A 17,188-nucleotide genomic window follows, 5' to 3' on the forward strand; every position below is an offset into this window, starting at 1 on the left:
CTCAGCACAGCAGGAATTCGTCCTATCACAGTTCTGGGGACCAGACATCTAAAACCAAGGTGTCAGCAGAGCCATGCTCCATCCAAAGGGAGATTCTTTAGGGAAGAAGCATTCCTTGCCTCTTCCAGCTTCTGGTGGCCCCAGGTGTTCCCTGGCTCGTGACCCCATCACTCTAATCTCTGCCTCTGTGGTCACAATGCCTCCTGGCCCTGCCAGTGTTGTGTCCTAATCTCTTCATCTCAAGATCCTCAATTTAACCACATCTGCAAAGACACTTTTTCCACAAGGTCGCATTTCCAAATTCCAGGGACTATGATATCTTGGTATCTTCAGGTGGCCATAATTGAGCCTCCCACAATGAGCAACCTAGAATTTGAACTAAAGCTTCCATTTCCCAACACTCCTGGGCTTTCATAACGTAAGGGGGGCAAAAACTTCTCAGTACATTTACCTAAGTTTAGTCAACAAATTGATGCAAAACAGAGGCCAGATATTGGACTAGACACTGGAGATAGTAAAATATGCAGGACCTGGACCTTGGACTCAAGAAACCACAGCTGGGGGACCAGTACTTAACTCAAAATGAGTATTTCAAATCACCACGACATCTGGGCCAGCACAGCTGTCATTATTTTTAAATCCTAAAGTTGTCACTTTACAAATAGCTTTTGAAATTTTAATAAAGTTATACACTAAAATCCCTCTGGCTAGTCAAGCTAGGAGATCACACCCCAAAAGAGCCTGACCAGACTAACGGCACGTCCTCCAGCACTTCCTCATTGTTCATTCAGCGTGTGCCGTTGTGCTTTTGTGGGCCACTGCGTGGCTTCTGTCATGTAATTTTTTCAAGGAACAGTAGTTGATTTGGGAGGATGATGTGTGACTTGTGGAAAGATAAAGGAAGGGGAAATGAGGGCATTCACCATTTTACACTGAGAAAAGATGTATGATTGTATCTATTTTTGAAGTAAATACTGTGGAGCTGCGTGTCAGGGTTAGGGAAAATAGCACAGGAACATCTGCATGGGTCTTAAACAGTGGTCCTATGCTACTAGCTCGGTCAGCTTAAATACCGGAGACAAGTTCTTCAATTGCTCAGTCCTTTTGGCAAGAATTATTACAATACATACGGTGAGCTATAAAATATTTCTACCCTTAGACCCAGGAATCCCTCTCTTAGTTCTTTCTAAGGAATTAAACAGAGGGAAAAATGTCATATACATGAAGATATTCACTCCAATAGCATCTATTATAGAAAAGTAGAAACTGAAATAACTCCATAAGGGCATGAATTCATAAAGTATGGTATATTAATCTGATAGAAAATGATGAAGCTATTTAACACTGTTCATATGAACAGCATATGGAAATACGAAAATTGATACAGTCGAAAAGATTATAAAAGAGAATTACAATTAAAATGAATTCAAATTATGAAAAACATTGATACAGGTTAACAAATTATGGAAGATACTAAAAAATTCAAAATATCTGTGGCAAGCTGAGAAGGTTACGGGTGATGGTTTTCCCTTTTCCCTGAGCTATGCACTGTCAATACTGCAAAAAAAAAAAAAAAGAAAGAAAAGTTAGTCATAGGGCAAAGGATTGAGACCATTTAAGATTTTCTCTGTCACAGTAAAATGCTAAGATTTAAGATAATAAAAAATCATAAAGAAAATGTCAAGTTAAAGAGGATTGTGAGATTATGAGAGAAGAGGCAGCTCAGAACAGTGCGAAGGCCTAGGACTAGAGCCAGACAAGCCTGGGCACCTTTTGGTAGCAAATCGCTTGATCCCTCAGTTCTCAACTGGGAAATCAGGAAAAGAAAGCCAACGTTTCAGATTTGTTATAAACTCTTGAAAAAACATATATGTTATGTTACTTTATATATGTTAAATGCATGTTACATTGTTGATGTCTAATGAATTTAAGCCTCTATTTTTGAAGAGTATATGTAAAAAGAAATAGGAAAAGCGTGTGTGTTAATGGGGGTGGGATGGAAAGGAAGCAAAGTACATTATAAGATACTACAATTATACAAAATTAATGCATCTAGGAACCAAAATGTTCACTGAAAGAAAGAGGTACAAAATAGAAGAGAAGGAAAACTCCTGTAAATGTTAAATTTAAATAGGAAATATCATTATGAACTTTTTAAAAGTATATTTCCCAGCTCTTTCCACTGAAAAGTTACCCTGGTAACAATGAGCCAGTGCTTAGCTCCTTGTTTCCAAGCACCAGTCCCAAACGAAAGGAACCAGGACTTCTTTGAGAAAAGAGTAATGTCCCGGTCAGAAGCAGGACAAATCCAAAGCGAGCCTGGAACATCTTATTTACCAAAAGCAAAGAGTACTCAAAGGCTGAGGGTACAAGCCAGCTTAAAGGGACTCCCACTGACCTCACTGAGACAATCTGAACAACTCAGAGAACACAGTAATAGATTATAATGGACTGAATTTAAAATAAAGAATCCCATGAGTTTATACTGATATAAAAAATTAAGAGAGAAAGAAAAGGGAGTGGAGGGAAGAAAGCTTTTCTTTACTGAAGAATGGCAGACAACAAATAGAGGACAAACAAAGAGTTAGAAAAATCACTACTTTTCAAACATCAATGTAATAACTGATTCAGAAAAGGATCACCATGGATGCCAAAACGAGTGGGTCAAAGGCTGCTTGGGAAACAGGATACCCATGGTGTCATCAATGCGGGGACGAGGTACCTCCTGAGGAGATACAATAGGTAGTAGAATCTTTCCTAACCTGCACCCCAAAATCTATCATGAATCCAAGTCATGAGGAAACAATCAGACAAGTCCAGAATGCGGGACCTTCAACGAAATAACTGGACCTGGGTTTTAAGTCAATTTCATGAAAGAACAATAAAAGGCAAGGCTCTGTTCTAGATTAAAAGATATACAACAACTAAATGTAATACAAGAACTTTGATTAGATCCTGGATTTAAAAAACAAAAGGCAATGAGCCATTTGAGGTGGGGAGTGAGGGGAGAGATCTGGTACATTTTTAAATCGACTGGATATTATATATTTCACACCATTGTTAATCCTCCTAAGTATGATAATGGTAAGAAGAATGTTCTTATTCTTAGAAGACAAACACTGAAGCATCTTGAGGCCTGCAATTTATAGTTAAATGGTCCAGCCAAAAGAGGAAATGTGTGTGCATGTGTAGAAAGTGTATGTGTAAAAAAAAAAAGAAAGAAAGAAAAAAGGCACACAGGTGTTAAAAATGTTAACAGTCGGGCTTCCCTGGTGGAGCAGTGGTTGACAGACCGCCTGCTGATGCAGGGGACATGGGCTCGTGCCCCGGTCCGGGAGGATCCCACATGCCACGGAGCGGCTGGACCCGTGAGCCATGGCCGCTGAGCCTGCACGTCTGGAGCCTGTGCTCAGCAACAGGAGAGGCCACAACAGTGAGAGGCCCGCATACCGCAAAAAAAAAAAAAAAAAAGTTAACAGTCAATCTAGATGAAAGGTATCTATTGGGCATTCACTGAATTCTTTCAATTTCCTGTAGCTTAAAAAATTTAACTATCAAATAAGAAAAAAATGATCTTAAACATCGAGTCTGATAATTCATATTGCACATGAGCTTGGTCACACTTCTTCTGAATCTTGTAAGCACAGAGTATGTGGAAGCAACCAAACTTTACTCAAAAAAAAAAATATATATATATATATTTGCTAGAATAAATCTATGTTCTGTCTAGCTTTAGCCTGAATGGACTACTGTGAAATATACCTCTGCCTCACCCTGCACCTCACCAGAGAGGTCCTGTGAGGGAAGGAAGACCTGCTCATACATGACATTTTCCTATCAAGCAAAGAATCCCACCTTGGGGAGGTAGAAAACAGAAGTAGCCCAAGTAACTGCTACTGGAACAGAGACAATATAATCCAGCAATCTGCCAGCATATTACAAGACGTATAACTGCCCATTTCCTCCGCACTCCCCTCCCATCTGCAAGACTTCCACTTTAGAGGAGGTTACTTCCATGCATGATGGAACAACAGGTGCATAAGCAAGAAAAGGAAGGTGCTGGTAAAACTGAGAGCATTCGCACTGCAGCACTGGAGTTTACTTTGTTTGCATCTCAAACCCATGCATGTGGGAAAATCAGACACAGGACCGACAGAGGATGTTCAAAGCTAAAGAACACCACCCCAGAATGGCAGGTGGTTTAATCTATCAAAGGGGGTGCTGGCACGTGGCAAGGCCAGATGGCTGGATCTACTACAGTTTATATACAGAAGGCTACTTTTTATATATTATACTTGGTTATTAGGGGACACTGGCGGTCGTATTACCAATATTTCAGAGCCCAAAATTCTGCACTTAATGGTAAAAGCCAACTGCATTCTTTTTGTTTTGTTTTGTTTGCGGTGCGCGGGGCTCTCACTGTTGTGGCCTCTCCCGTTGCGGAGCACAGGCTCCGGACGCACAGGCTCAGCGGCCATGGCTCACGGGCCCAGCCGCTCCGCGGCATGTGGGATCTTCCCGGACCGAGGCAAGAACCCGTGTCCCCTGCATCGGCAGGCGGACTCTCAACCACTGCGCCACCAGGGAAGCCCCAACTGCATTCTTATACAACTTAGGAATGACTCATTTTTAAAAATGTAAACAGAAAAGACTGGTAAGGGGAAAAAAATCCAAAGGCATTTTGCAAAGTGTCCTATTTAATTTTAGATGGTCCAGTGTCTCTCTTCCAGCTTGGGCAGAATGCCCTTCTTGGGGATTTGGAATCATTATTCTGTCTGTTAGATTTCGAGCATTTAATCATATGTGACATTTAAAAGTTACTTGAGCAGAGAGAAAGACTGTAGAAAAGTTCACAGAGCTATGTTTTAAATTTACTCACAATTTTTTACAGTGGCCTTCAAAAATACTAATATACTACATACACTTGAGTACATCTTCACACCATTCAACTGCAAGAGTTGTGAAACTATTAACAGTTGTTTAAACTATGTCAAGAAATACACATATAGAATCCCCAACTGTGATAAGAACACTGAAGGAAATGTTAAGGGTATTATTTCTAAAATAACGTATTAATTGTAATAGGGAGAGAAAATGCTCTTAAGAGATGGGAGGGTAAACACTGACTTCCTAATCATTAAAGCAACAGAAAGCTGTTTCAAACAAAAAACAATTAAACGAGATAATTAAAAATAAACATACCCATCTTTGGTCTGATCCACCACACCACTTAAAAGTTCCACAGTCTTTGGATTAGGCTGGCTTCCTCCAAAAATATTCAAATATCGAATGACGAAGTCATTGGGCGACATGAAAAATTCACCATTTTTTTCAATGTTTGCATACTGTTTAAAAAGAGAGAGAAAATATATTTTGTTCTCAAAAGTATATAACCAATATGTGAAAAAGCGGAGAATATTCAATGGATAAAATATCAGACATGACAATACACTCTTCACAAGGACAGTTATTTCCCATCGCTCCAAATAAAAAGCAAAACCCCATTAAGTTTGCCGAGTTTTATTTTTATACCAGCGGTTCTCAACTGCAGGCAGCTTAGCCTGACTGTCCAGCTTACATACACCAATGTCCCCAATAGCCAAGCACAACGCACAAGGACGAGCCTTCTCTGCACGTTACCTGACTTTCTGGGGTGGAGTTCTCTAGCTCTGAGCTGCCTCTGTTTTCGCGTTTCCTCACAGGGGACATCTGGCAGTGTCTGCTGACAGACAATTCTGATTGTCATAACTTGGGGGGAGGGGCAGAAACTGGCATCTACTTGGTACAGGCCAGGGATGCTGTTAAATACCCACAGTGCACAGGACGACCCTCCACCCCAATAACAGAGTCACCCAGCCAACTGTCGACAGCACTGAGCTTGAGAAACCCAGGTTTACAGAAATTTAGAAGGACAAATTTTGCCTTGTTCTTTAGCAAGAACATACAGTTGTTTTTTTTAAAAAAAAGTAGAATTCTGAAATCATGAATGAAAACAACCCAATTCTTTTGCCCCCTTTCCTGTTTCAAAGGCAATAACGTTGGAAAAAAAAAAAGGATAAGCTGGAGAGCAAACTGTTAACAACATGGCTGCTGGGAGATTTTATGGAAGCAGGTAAGAAATGCTGCTGTGGTTAGTGTCCTCTCCATTCTACAGCAGAAATGGTTAACAAGAATAAGGTGGTTGGATTTCCCTGGTGGCCCAGTGGATAAGACTCCACACTTCCACTGCAGGGGGCACAGGTTCAATCCCTGGTCAGGGAAGTTCCATGTGCCGCGCAGTGTGGCCAAAAAAAAAAAAGAGATTAAGGTGGCATGTCATGCTTTTTCACAGCGTCCCCCCAGGTCTTGCCTGCAAGACGTTCCAGTTCACATAAGTGGAACCTGCTCATTTCTGTTCTGTGGAGGACCGGGGGCTGTGGGAAACGCTGAGAAACAACATGGGGGTCACACATATCCCTGTGGAGCAGGGGAGGGCCTCTTGATCCTTGGGATCAAACAGTGATTTGGGGGGTGGAGAGATGAGGACCATGAACTACAAGAAGAGAGCTAGTTGGGTGACAGCAGCCACAGTGATGGGAGAGCACAGTGAACAGAGGTGCAATGATAGCATCTCTGTTCCCTCTGTAACTGCAGTTAATCCCAGTTAAAACTGTTTTAAAAAGTCACTTGTCGGGGCTTCCTTGGTGGTGCAGTGGTTAAGAATCCGCCTGCCAATGCAGGGGACATGGGTTCGATCCCTGGTCCGGGAAGACCCCACATGCCGCGGAGCAACTAAGCCCATGCGCCACAGCTACTGAGCCTGTGCTCTAGAGCCTGAGAGCCACAACTACTGAAGCCCGCGCACGTAGAGCCCATGCTCCACAAGAAGAGAAGCCACCGCAATGAGAAGCTCGCATGCCACAACTAGAGAAAACCCACGCACAGCAACAAAGAACCAATGCAGCCAAAAATAAATAAAAATAAATTAATTTTTAAAAAAGTCACTTGTCATTTCTACATTTCAGTCATTCCAATGTGGGATAAGCTCTTGGTTAGATACTCAGTTATGAGCTTTAGAGTCTGTCGGGCCTGGGCTGCAGAGAGCTCTGCTTCTGCCTCTGCCTCTAACCACCTGGAGGGCCTCAGGTAAGTAACTAAAGCTTTCTGGGCCTCTGGCTCCTCACCCGTAAAATGGGGATAACAACACTACCTGCTCTTAAGGTTGATACTAGAAATAAATGAACAATCATGTAACGCACTTAGCACAATGCCCTACACACAACAGGTATTTTATAAATGATCTAGATTATTGGTTTTTGTTTAACATTTTTTAGCACAGTACAAAAGAAAAGCTCAAAGACAGCCCACTAATCCTACTATTCTTCAGTTAGCAATGAATTTGGCTTTTTGCAAACGTAGAAGGATTATACTTTGATTTTCCTAACTGAGGCAAAATAAGACTGAAATATAAAGGAAATGTCACTTCTAATTACAGCAATCCTATGATTTAGAATTATACCTATGTTTGCTTATAGTAGTGAATAATTTATTTATTTAAAAACAGTTTAATTTATTTTAAAAAGTTTAACTCTTCTCCCATCAGTAGACATTATTAGATTACTGGATTATCTCCAGTTTTGGGTATTTTTTAAAAAGCTAAGGTAACCAGCTTTGTATGTAACATTTGTGCAAATTCCTGACAAATTTCAAAGGCTAGGCTCCCGGAAGAGAAATTGTTGAGTCAAAGGAGAGCATCTTTAAGGGTCTTGATACTTATTAACACACTGCTCTCCAGAAAGATTGTATCAATTACAGTCTCACCAACAGTGTGAGAACATAGCCTTTTCCCCCTTTGTCTATCATACTTGTTGTAAATATTTTTCGAGTTTAATATTTTTATATAATTGAGGCTGTAGATTTTTATCTCCTTTGCAATTTCTTCCATTACTTCTAAGTTTAGAAACTAGTTCTTCCTCATCTCAAGACTAAATATTCACCCACGTTTTCTCTTAGCTTTTCTTGAATAGGTTTATCTTTTACCTTTAAGTTTCAGTACATTATTGGTACTTTGTTTTTCTATGTGGTCTGAAAAAGTATCCTCCACCTTGAGTCTTTTCTACTTACTCTCTTGGTTGTCCTAGGATCATACATCAAATCATTCTCTCTTCCCCCATTTAGGATGTAATGTTTACCACATACTAAATTATCATATGGTCACCAGGGAAAGGCTTGGCAAGCAAGTCCATCTTCAGTACCACTTCTGATCGGTCGTCAATGGCTTCCTAAGGTCAAGATGTACTCTGACCAAACTCCATGGGAGAATGCCAGGATGGGCTGACAGCTCCTGTCATCACTACAGCAGGAAATGTTTCAGGTCTATCCTAGGCATTGACCTGTCTACTCTTGCAAGATTACATGCATCTTAATTGCTATAACTAGAGGGAAAGCTCTGCCAGGACAGGACTTTTCTCCTTTCTCACTGCTATATCCTCAAGTTCCAGACTGTCGCCTGGCAGAGAGTGAAACATGTTCAATAAATATCTGCCGAATGAATGTGAACTTACAAAACAGAAATAGAGTCATGGATGTAGAAAACAAACTTATGATTACCAAGGGGGGAACGGGGGCAGGGATAAATTGGGAGACTGGGATTGACATATACACACTACTATATATAAAACAGATAACTAATAAGGACCTACTGTATAGCACAGGGAACTCTACTCACTACTCTGTAATGACCCACATGGGAAAAGAATCTAAAAGAAGAGTGGATATATGTATATGTATAACTGATTCACTTTGCTGTACACCTGCAACTAACACAACATTGTAAATCAACTATACTGCAATAAAAATTAAAAAAACATTGCATTACTTTTCTCCTGCAAGTCTTCTTGGCCATAATCACTCTTTGATTTTTCCCCAAATGATCTTTAGAATCACTGTCAAGCTACCGACCCCTAAAAAAATTCCACTGAAAATGGAAATTAAAACTACAATGCGATACCACTACTCATACACAAGATAATTAAAAATAAATAACCAATGTTTGCAAAATGTGAAGCAAATGTAACTGGTGAAGCACTTTAGAAAACTGCTTGGCAATATCTACTATAACTGAACATACACGTAAGCAGAGACCCAGCAATTTCACACCAAAAAACAAAAACCCCATGCTTTAGCATTTTAATGTCCACAGCAATATTATTTTGATAAGTATGTTGTCATTTTGTTACTTGTTTTCTGGTTGTTTTGTATTATAGTTATTCTCTGTTCTTTTCTTCTTCTTTTAGTCTTGTCCCTTGTTGTTTGATGATTTTCTTTAGGGATATATTTGTGTTCCCTTCTCTCTAGTTTTTGTGTATCTACCGTAGGTTTTTTGATTTGTGGTTACCATGGAGTTCATATATGTTGACCTATAACTATATCTACTTGTTTTCAACTGATTAAGTCATATAAGTTCAAACACATTCTAAAAGATCTACATTTTCTATTCCTCCCTGCCACATTTTGTTTTTGAGGTCATATCTTACATCTTCATGTCTATCTCTTAACTGTTTATTGTAGTTTAGTTAATTTTACAATTTTTGGCTTCTAGCCTTTATACTGGCTTATTTAAGTGGCTGATCTACAGCCTTTACTATATACTTGCCTTTACCAGTGGGATTTTTCCCTTCCTGTAATTTCTTATTGGAGCTTTTTCTTTTTCATTTAAAGGCGACCCTTTAATGCTTCTTGTAAGGTCAATTTAGTATTGATGAACTCTTTTAGTTTTTGATTGTCTGAGCAGCTCTTTATTTCTCCTTCAATTTTGAATGATAATCTTGCTGGGTAGAGTATCCCAGGTTGTAAGTTCTTCCCTTTCGGCACTTTAAATATATCATGCCACTCCCTTCTGGCCTGCAAAGTTTCTGCAGAAAAATCAGCTGACAGACTTATGGCAGTTCCCTTGAATGTGACTTTGTTTTTCTCTTGCTGCGTTTAAAATTCTCTACCTTTACCTTTTGCCATTTTAAGTGTATGTCTTGGTGTGGGTCTCTTTGGGTTCATCTTGTTTGGAACCCTCTGTGCTTCCTGTACCTGGATATCTGGGAAGTTTTCAGCCATAATTTCATCAAAGACCCTCTCTACTCCTTTCTCTTTTCTCCTTCTGGGACCCCTAAAATGCAAATGTTAGTACACCTGATGTTGTCCCAGAAGTTCCTAAAACTATCCTCACTTTTTACAATGTTTTACTTTTTGCTGTTCTTATTGGGCAATTTCCATTACTCTATCTTCCAGATCACTTATATGTTCTATATCACCTCATCTCTTGTTAATTCCCTCCAGTGTATTTTTTTTTCATTTCAGTTATTATATTCTCCAGTGCTGGCTGGTTCTTTTTTTATATGTTCTAGTTCTTTATTAAAATTCTCACTGTGTTCATCTATTCTTTTCCCCCGTTAAGAGTCTTAGTACTAATGCTTTGAACTCTTTATCAAGTAAATTACTTATCTCTGTTTCATTAGTGTTTTTTTCCAGGCTTTTTCCCTTGTTCTTTCATTTGAAACGTTTTCCTCTGTCTTCTCATTTTGTTTAACTTTCTCTGTCTCTATGAAATTAGGTGAAACAATTACCTCTCCTGGCCTTGAAGGCGTGTCCTTGGAGCATCCACATGCAGTCTGCACGTGCCCAGTGGCTTTGGTGGGACAGAAAGATCTGATGTGAGCACGGGCTGCGTCTTCTCCAGGGTGTACTGGCAGCTACCGCCTTGGTAGGAGGTGGAGCTGGAGTTGGAGGGGCTAGAGCCAGAGCCATGTGCAAGCCAGGGCTTCTCCGCTCAGTGGTCATCACAGCTCTATTGGGGGTGGGAGCTGGGTTTCTCTTGGGTATGACAGCAGTCTCTGCCTTGGTTTGGGACATGGCCAGGGCCTGAGGGCTTTAGGGGTGCATTTCTGTGCGGGTTTCACTCTCTCCCCCATGTGTGTACCTTGGGTAGAGGCTGGATTGGGGCCAGAGGGGTTGGATCGGGGCCACAGCACTAAGCTGGTCCCACCCCACAGCAGCATTATTTTGAATACTGAAGAAATGGAAAATAACTCAAATGTCAACAGTAGAATATTTAAATGAACTGTGGTATATTCACACAATGGAATAAACTAATACCAACTATACATGACAACATGCATGAATCTTACAAATAAAGCAAGAGTGAAAGAAACTAGACACAAGGATACATATTGTATTATTCTATTTATATAAAGTTGAAAACCAGGCAAACTAATATACGGTGTCAGACAACTAGTTACTCTTGGAAGGAGCGGGTATTAACTAGGAAGGGCATCAGAGGGCTTCTGAGGTGCTGGGTACCTGGGTGTACTCACTTTGTGAACATTCATGGAGCTGTACATTTATGATTTGTGCACTTCACTTAACCCTCAAGAAACAGCTGACATTTAAAAATCTCAGATATTTTACCTGCCTCATTTTTTTAGAGGTGATAAGTCATCTCTTAAATGTAAGAACATGTTAATTTGGACACAAAGAACACAGTTTTCTGCAGTTTTAAAAATCAGCTCATCACCAAGGTTGGGGTGGTCTGCCTGTGATTAAAGTAAACATGTCAAAGGTTTTCGTTAGATTGATGGAAAGAGGGTCCCTGTCAGGGGAGTGGACTATACCTTACAGCTACCACATCTTTGAAATGTTATTTAATCCTTCTTTGGTAATAGATTTTACAAATGACCTGAAGCTTCTCTCCCTTACAATTTTTGGAAGTTTTAATATGATTAAACATATATACTTATAAAATGGGAAGGCTTTTAGGATTCCTTGCACAATCTAGTATAATACTAATTGTGACGGTTAATTTTATGGGTCAACTTGACTGGCCAACAGGTGCCCAGGTTAATCATTGTTTCTGGGTGTGTCTGTGAAGCTGTTTCTGGATGAGCGTGACATTTCAATCTGTGGCCTCAGTAAAGTGGATTTTCCTCCCCAATATGGATGAACTTCATCCAATCCATTGGGGACCAAATAGAATAAAAGGTGGAGGAAAGAAAAATTCACACCTTTTATCCTTCCCCATTGCTTGAGCTGGGACCTGCCTTCTCTGGCCCTCAGACTGGGATTTACATCATCAGCTCCCCTGGTTCTCAGGCCTTCAGACTGGGACTGAATTACAACACAGGTTTTCCTGGGTTTCCAGCCCGCAGACAGTATATCATGGGACTTCTCAGCCTCTAAAATGGATGGTGGGAGCCAATTCCTCACAATAAATCTCATTAGATAGATAAATAGCTAGAGCTAGAGCTAGAGATATCTCCTACTGGTTGTTTCTTTGGAGAACCCTGACTAATAAGCCAACTGTCAACATGAAGACGCACCACCACACCCAATGAATACAGTAGCAAAGGAAAGGAATGTGTCACTACACTGTATGCTCAGAGGCCAGGGGGCCTAACTGGCCTGCTCACCACTGGTTAAACAAAAGTCTATCAACTGTGAACACACCAGAACTATAATCATCCAGCCACCCATGTTTGCCACAAATCATTCACATCTGAGGGCTGAAGGGCAAATTCTCCTTGACTGTTTTCTAGCCACAGAGAAATGCTGTGCACACCTGATCACTACGTCTGACCATTCTTCACCCTGATTCCCTGTTATAGGGGTGGAATAAAGTATAATTAAGAATTTGCATATGGATCAAGTATTTTATGTTATTAAGGAATTACTATTAATTTCATTAAGTGCACAGTGATATATATCATGGCCATGAGGGAAACTGTTATTAGTTGGAGCTGTATGCCAAAGTATTTCAGCTGAATCATGGTGACAGCTAACTTACACTGAAATATATCATTAAATACATATATGAAACTATATGACAGATATTAATTTAAATTAAGTGGTGGTTATGTGGGTGTTTACTGTACTACTCTATTTTCTGTATATTTGTAAATTATAACAAAAAATTTTAAATACAATTATCACAAAGTTAATACAGAAAAATATGTTACTGTTGATAAAAATTTAAAAGAAGATACAATTTTTCAACTAACAAGTTGGCAGAAAGGTTTCTTACTGCTGCTGCTGTATTTTTTTCAATAATCTGAGTTGACGTCATAATGTGGAGAAATGAAAACTTCCATACTCCCAAAAACGTGTACTGATACAATCTTCTTGAAAGGCAGTCTGCCAAGAACCAAAAGCCTTAAAGTGTTGTAAAGCGTTGTAAACCCACTCTTTAATCCAACGATACCACTTCTATGAATTTATCCTAAGAAAATGCTAGCTATATGCAAAAATGTAGTTTCAAGGGTATTCATTACAGTGTTGTTAATGACAGCAGAGCAGAGAAGACAACTAAACATCCAATAATAGGGAGTGGCTAGATAAATTATGGTAAAACAGCCATATACAGTAATATGATAGCAATAAAAATAATGCAGAAATGCTTTCAATTATAGGAAAAGGTATTCATAACATCTTAGGTGAGGGAAAAAATGGATACAAAATGGTATTTCCTGTTAAGGAAAATAATTATATTCATATACAGAGACAAAGAAACAGGGAGAGGGAAATGGATACATGTATATATAAACATATAGACATAAATATATATGATCACAAGTTACATTTCTTTATACACATCTGCCTTTTAAATTTTCAAAACATAGGAACTGTTTTGTCATAAGAAAAAAGTTTTTCAAAGAAGGAATTATTTTTCCAATTTTGCCTACAAACATTTTTTAAAGTATATATTATGCTTTTGTTGACAAAGAATAAACGATCGGTCATTTTCAACCAAATGGTCCTTCAAAATGTCTTTAACTTGCCCGTTCTCCATTCTCCCTGCTACCAAAACCCTCATCAAGTTATTAGGGTCTCACACCACAATTACATCCGTCGCTGCCTAACCCATGGTCTTGCTGCACCAATCAAATCTCAGACCCACACTCCATGTCGCTGGATAACTCAGAAAACCTTCAATGGCTTCCTATTGTTTAGCAGAAATAGCAAACTCCCAATTCTCTTTCTAATTTTGTCACCCACACACTGTAATACTTGGCAGACTCCTTGGCACAGAGTTGAATTTAAATAAACATTTGAAGAATGAGCAGGAATCCTTCAATCTGGAGGCTGTTTGCTCCCAAACCCACCTCCAGGCCTTCCCTTCAATGTGGTCCTGTTTCCCAGAAGCCTCGGCTGCCCTCCTCAGTGCCTGCCCAGCTCCCACGCGACCCTGGGGCTCCACAAATTCCCTCTCCAAGGAGCCTTCTCTGACCTCTCCCCACCACAGGGACTGCTCCCTCCTCCCATTTCCTGTGGCATTTGCTTTAACCACACAAGTGACCCTTGACTGTGCTGACTTAAGATTTTTTTTTACCTTCTGCATGCCTGTAAATCTGGTCTCCTTTTTCTGCACATCCCACTCACTGCGAATTTCCATGGGGTTTTATTTAAACTGTAAGCACTCAAATACACACCTGTTTAACATGAAGCAGCACGGAAAGTGTTAGGCAGAGGAAAACCCCACGTCAACGTTTAGGTTAGAAACAATACTGACTACACCTAGACCTCAACTTCTACATCCAGACAAAACATTACCGGCCACATATCACTAGAAAAGCCTGCATAAAAAAATTCAAACACCTTAGGCTGGGGATGCTTTATGCCAAGTTCCACCCTGCCTACCATTCTAGTACCATTGCCTAAGCCCCTATGCTGCAGGCCACTGCCACACCTGGAGCTCTTAGAGCTCTTTGCTTTGGTCATGCTATTGCCTTTGCCTGGAACGGTCTTCCTTTGCTCCACAACCCTCCTCCACCTTCTCCATCTGATAAATACCAGCTCAAATATCACCACCTCCCGCAACTTTTAATGACCCTCTCTAGGAAGATGTAATTAGCCCCACATCATCTCCCTGCTAATTAATGCTACATAATGCAGATCAACCATATTATTTTTTTACACTTAAACACACACACAGTGAGATAGTTAAGGGCAGGAGCCATGATTTATGCATCTTTATATCCCCAACACCTGACACTGTACTTAACATACAGTAAGCAGCTTCAAAAAACGAAGTGGAATTGATTTTAACTCTTTTCAAAAAACTAAAATAAGCCAGAATTGGGCCCATTTTAGCCCACCAGGACCCCTCTTTCCTTATCTGTTTTGGTTCTGCTAGCTCTCTCTGCTCTTCACAGCTGCCACTCCCCTGTTACCAGCACATCTGGTCCAAAGGGTACCGTGAAGCTTCTCTCCACCTCCCCTAAGCTACAGAAGAATCATCTAACTAGTTTAGCAGAGAGAAGGTTGGGATATTTATAAATAAGGAAAGTCAGGAAAGAGTCATAGAAAGTCAGCAAAGCAGTCAGGTTTACAGCATGCTCACTGCTGATCCGCGCTTAACTGAAAAGCCCAGCCCCAGCAGAGACACGCCTGGTCCAGCCTCCAGGCGCCTCTCTCCCTATTCTTCCCCCATAACAGCGTCTGCGGCAGAGGGTAAACAAGAGCTCCTCAGCGTGCGGAGCCAAGGTGGATTTGTGTTGGTACCACACTACCCAAGCCTGATGAGATCATCCGAACCTCTGCCAGATCCACAATACCTTCCAGAAACTGCTGACCACCGTTTTCTTCGGGGACAGTTGCCCCACATCATCCTCTCGGACTCTAAGTCATATGGAACTCTCACTAAAAAGCCACGTAGTCCCAGCCACGCCAAGAGAAGGCAGCACTCCCCTATCTGGTCCCAAAGGTTCCAGCCCAGCCTTCCGGCCCGCTGACGCAGAAGCCCCACAGGTGGCTCTCCAGAACTCTGCATGGACTGCTACCCTCCTTGGGTCTACCTGACCAATCTCATTTGTCTCCAGTAAAGACTTGCCTGCTACTGAGATGTGGCAGCTGGAAAAAAGATACGTTGTTCCAAAGCAGAACCTTAACCCAGCCTCACCAGCCACCACGTGCCATCAAAGGGTGGGCACGGCTTTTACATGGAGCCTTTGCACTGGATCACATCAAAAGACAAGTACCCAAGATGCACCATCTCCTGAGACACTCTAAGTTGTTCCCATTTCCCGTCAGAAGGATGCCCACAGCTATTGCTGGTTTAGAAGATGGGAAGTACACAGATCCTGAGTTCAAAGAATGATGATGACTTTGCCAGCTAGAGTTAACAAGTTGTATGCATCTCTCTAGGCTCCTTAGCAACCCACTCACGTGCTCTTCTGCAAGTGGTCTTCCAGAATTACCTCATGAGAGCAGACCTTAAATACACACCTTTGAAATGTCTATGGTTCACTCATACACACCTCAGCCCAATCGTGGGGGGCCCAACGTGCACAGCAACAAACACTAGTCTAGGTGAGAAAGAAATGTGTTTCTGTTTTCTGGACTTCCGTTATCCAGAATTCTTTTCCACCTTAGAATCTCTACACTGTATTGACCTTTCTGGGCAAAAAACAAATTTATAAAGAATTCTGCTTTCCTATATATAATACAATCCACCTTATAAATTTTTTTCTCATATTTTGCTCATATTTTTAACCATTTTCTCTTGGAGTCCGTCTCTTTTTTTGAATTATTTAATTTCAAGCATTTACTGAATCGATATCTAATGCATATCACATGCATATCTAATGCATATTACTTTCAAATAAGTTTTTTCATTGAATCTTTACAAATTTTTATGACATTATGAAAATGTTCATATATCAATATATACAAAGTAGATTGAATAGTATAATAAACCCAATATTCCATTTCCCAATTGCAAAAATTACCATCATACTGCCCACTTATTTCTCCTACCTCACCAAAACTGGGTTATTTAAAAGCAAATCTCAGATATCACAATCTCATCTGTAAATACTTCAGTGTACATCTCTAAATGAAAAAGACTCTATAGTTCCCATATTCGGAATACCATTACCTGGCCTAAAAAATCAATTAATAACAATTCTTTAATATCAAATAATCCTATCAGTATTCAAATTCCTTGATTCCTCAATTTTTTAATAGTGACACAGTTTGATGAGGAAAGTGATGCTCACAGAATTAATAACTTCCTAAGCCATATATCTGATACACAGCAGTATAATAAGTTTCTCACTTGAAGGCTTGATCCTCTTTACATATAGCACAGCTACCTTTTCACCATGTTTAGAAAAGGTCCACATATATATTTTTTTAAATTTTCTTTACAAAAGTGGCCTTTTCG

At 40.2% G+C, this 17,188-nt stretch overlaps 1 protein-coding gene across 4 annotated transcripts in view; it reads right to left on the bottom strand.

Moving 5' to 3' along the window:
* Positions 1 to 17,188, bottom strand: part of SLC25A13 (solute carrier family 25 member 13) — a 205,133-nt gene that overhangs the window by 155,029 nt on the left and 32,916 nt on the right. For 3 of the 4 annotated variants that reach the window (XM_004265566.3, XM_012531515.3, XM_049715138.1), the window contains exon 3: positions 5,203 to 5,345. In XM_004265566.3, the coding sequence (XP_004265614.1) occupies positions 5,203 to 5,345 (143 nt within the window). Of the gene's footprint in view, positions 1 to 5,202; positions 5,346 to 5,640; positions 5,700 to 17,188 lie in introns of those variants that run through there. The other variant, XM_033420452.2, reaches the window with a different exon arrangement.

Source organism: Orcinus orca, chromosome 9, assembly GCF_937001465.1.
Source record: "Orcinus orca chromosome 9, mOrcOrc1.1, whole genome shotgun sequence".
In the NCBI taxonomy this organism is placed as follows: Eukaryota; Metazoa; Chordata; class Mammalia; order Artiodactyla; family Delphinidae; genus Orcinus; species Orcinus orca.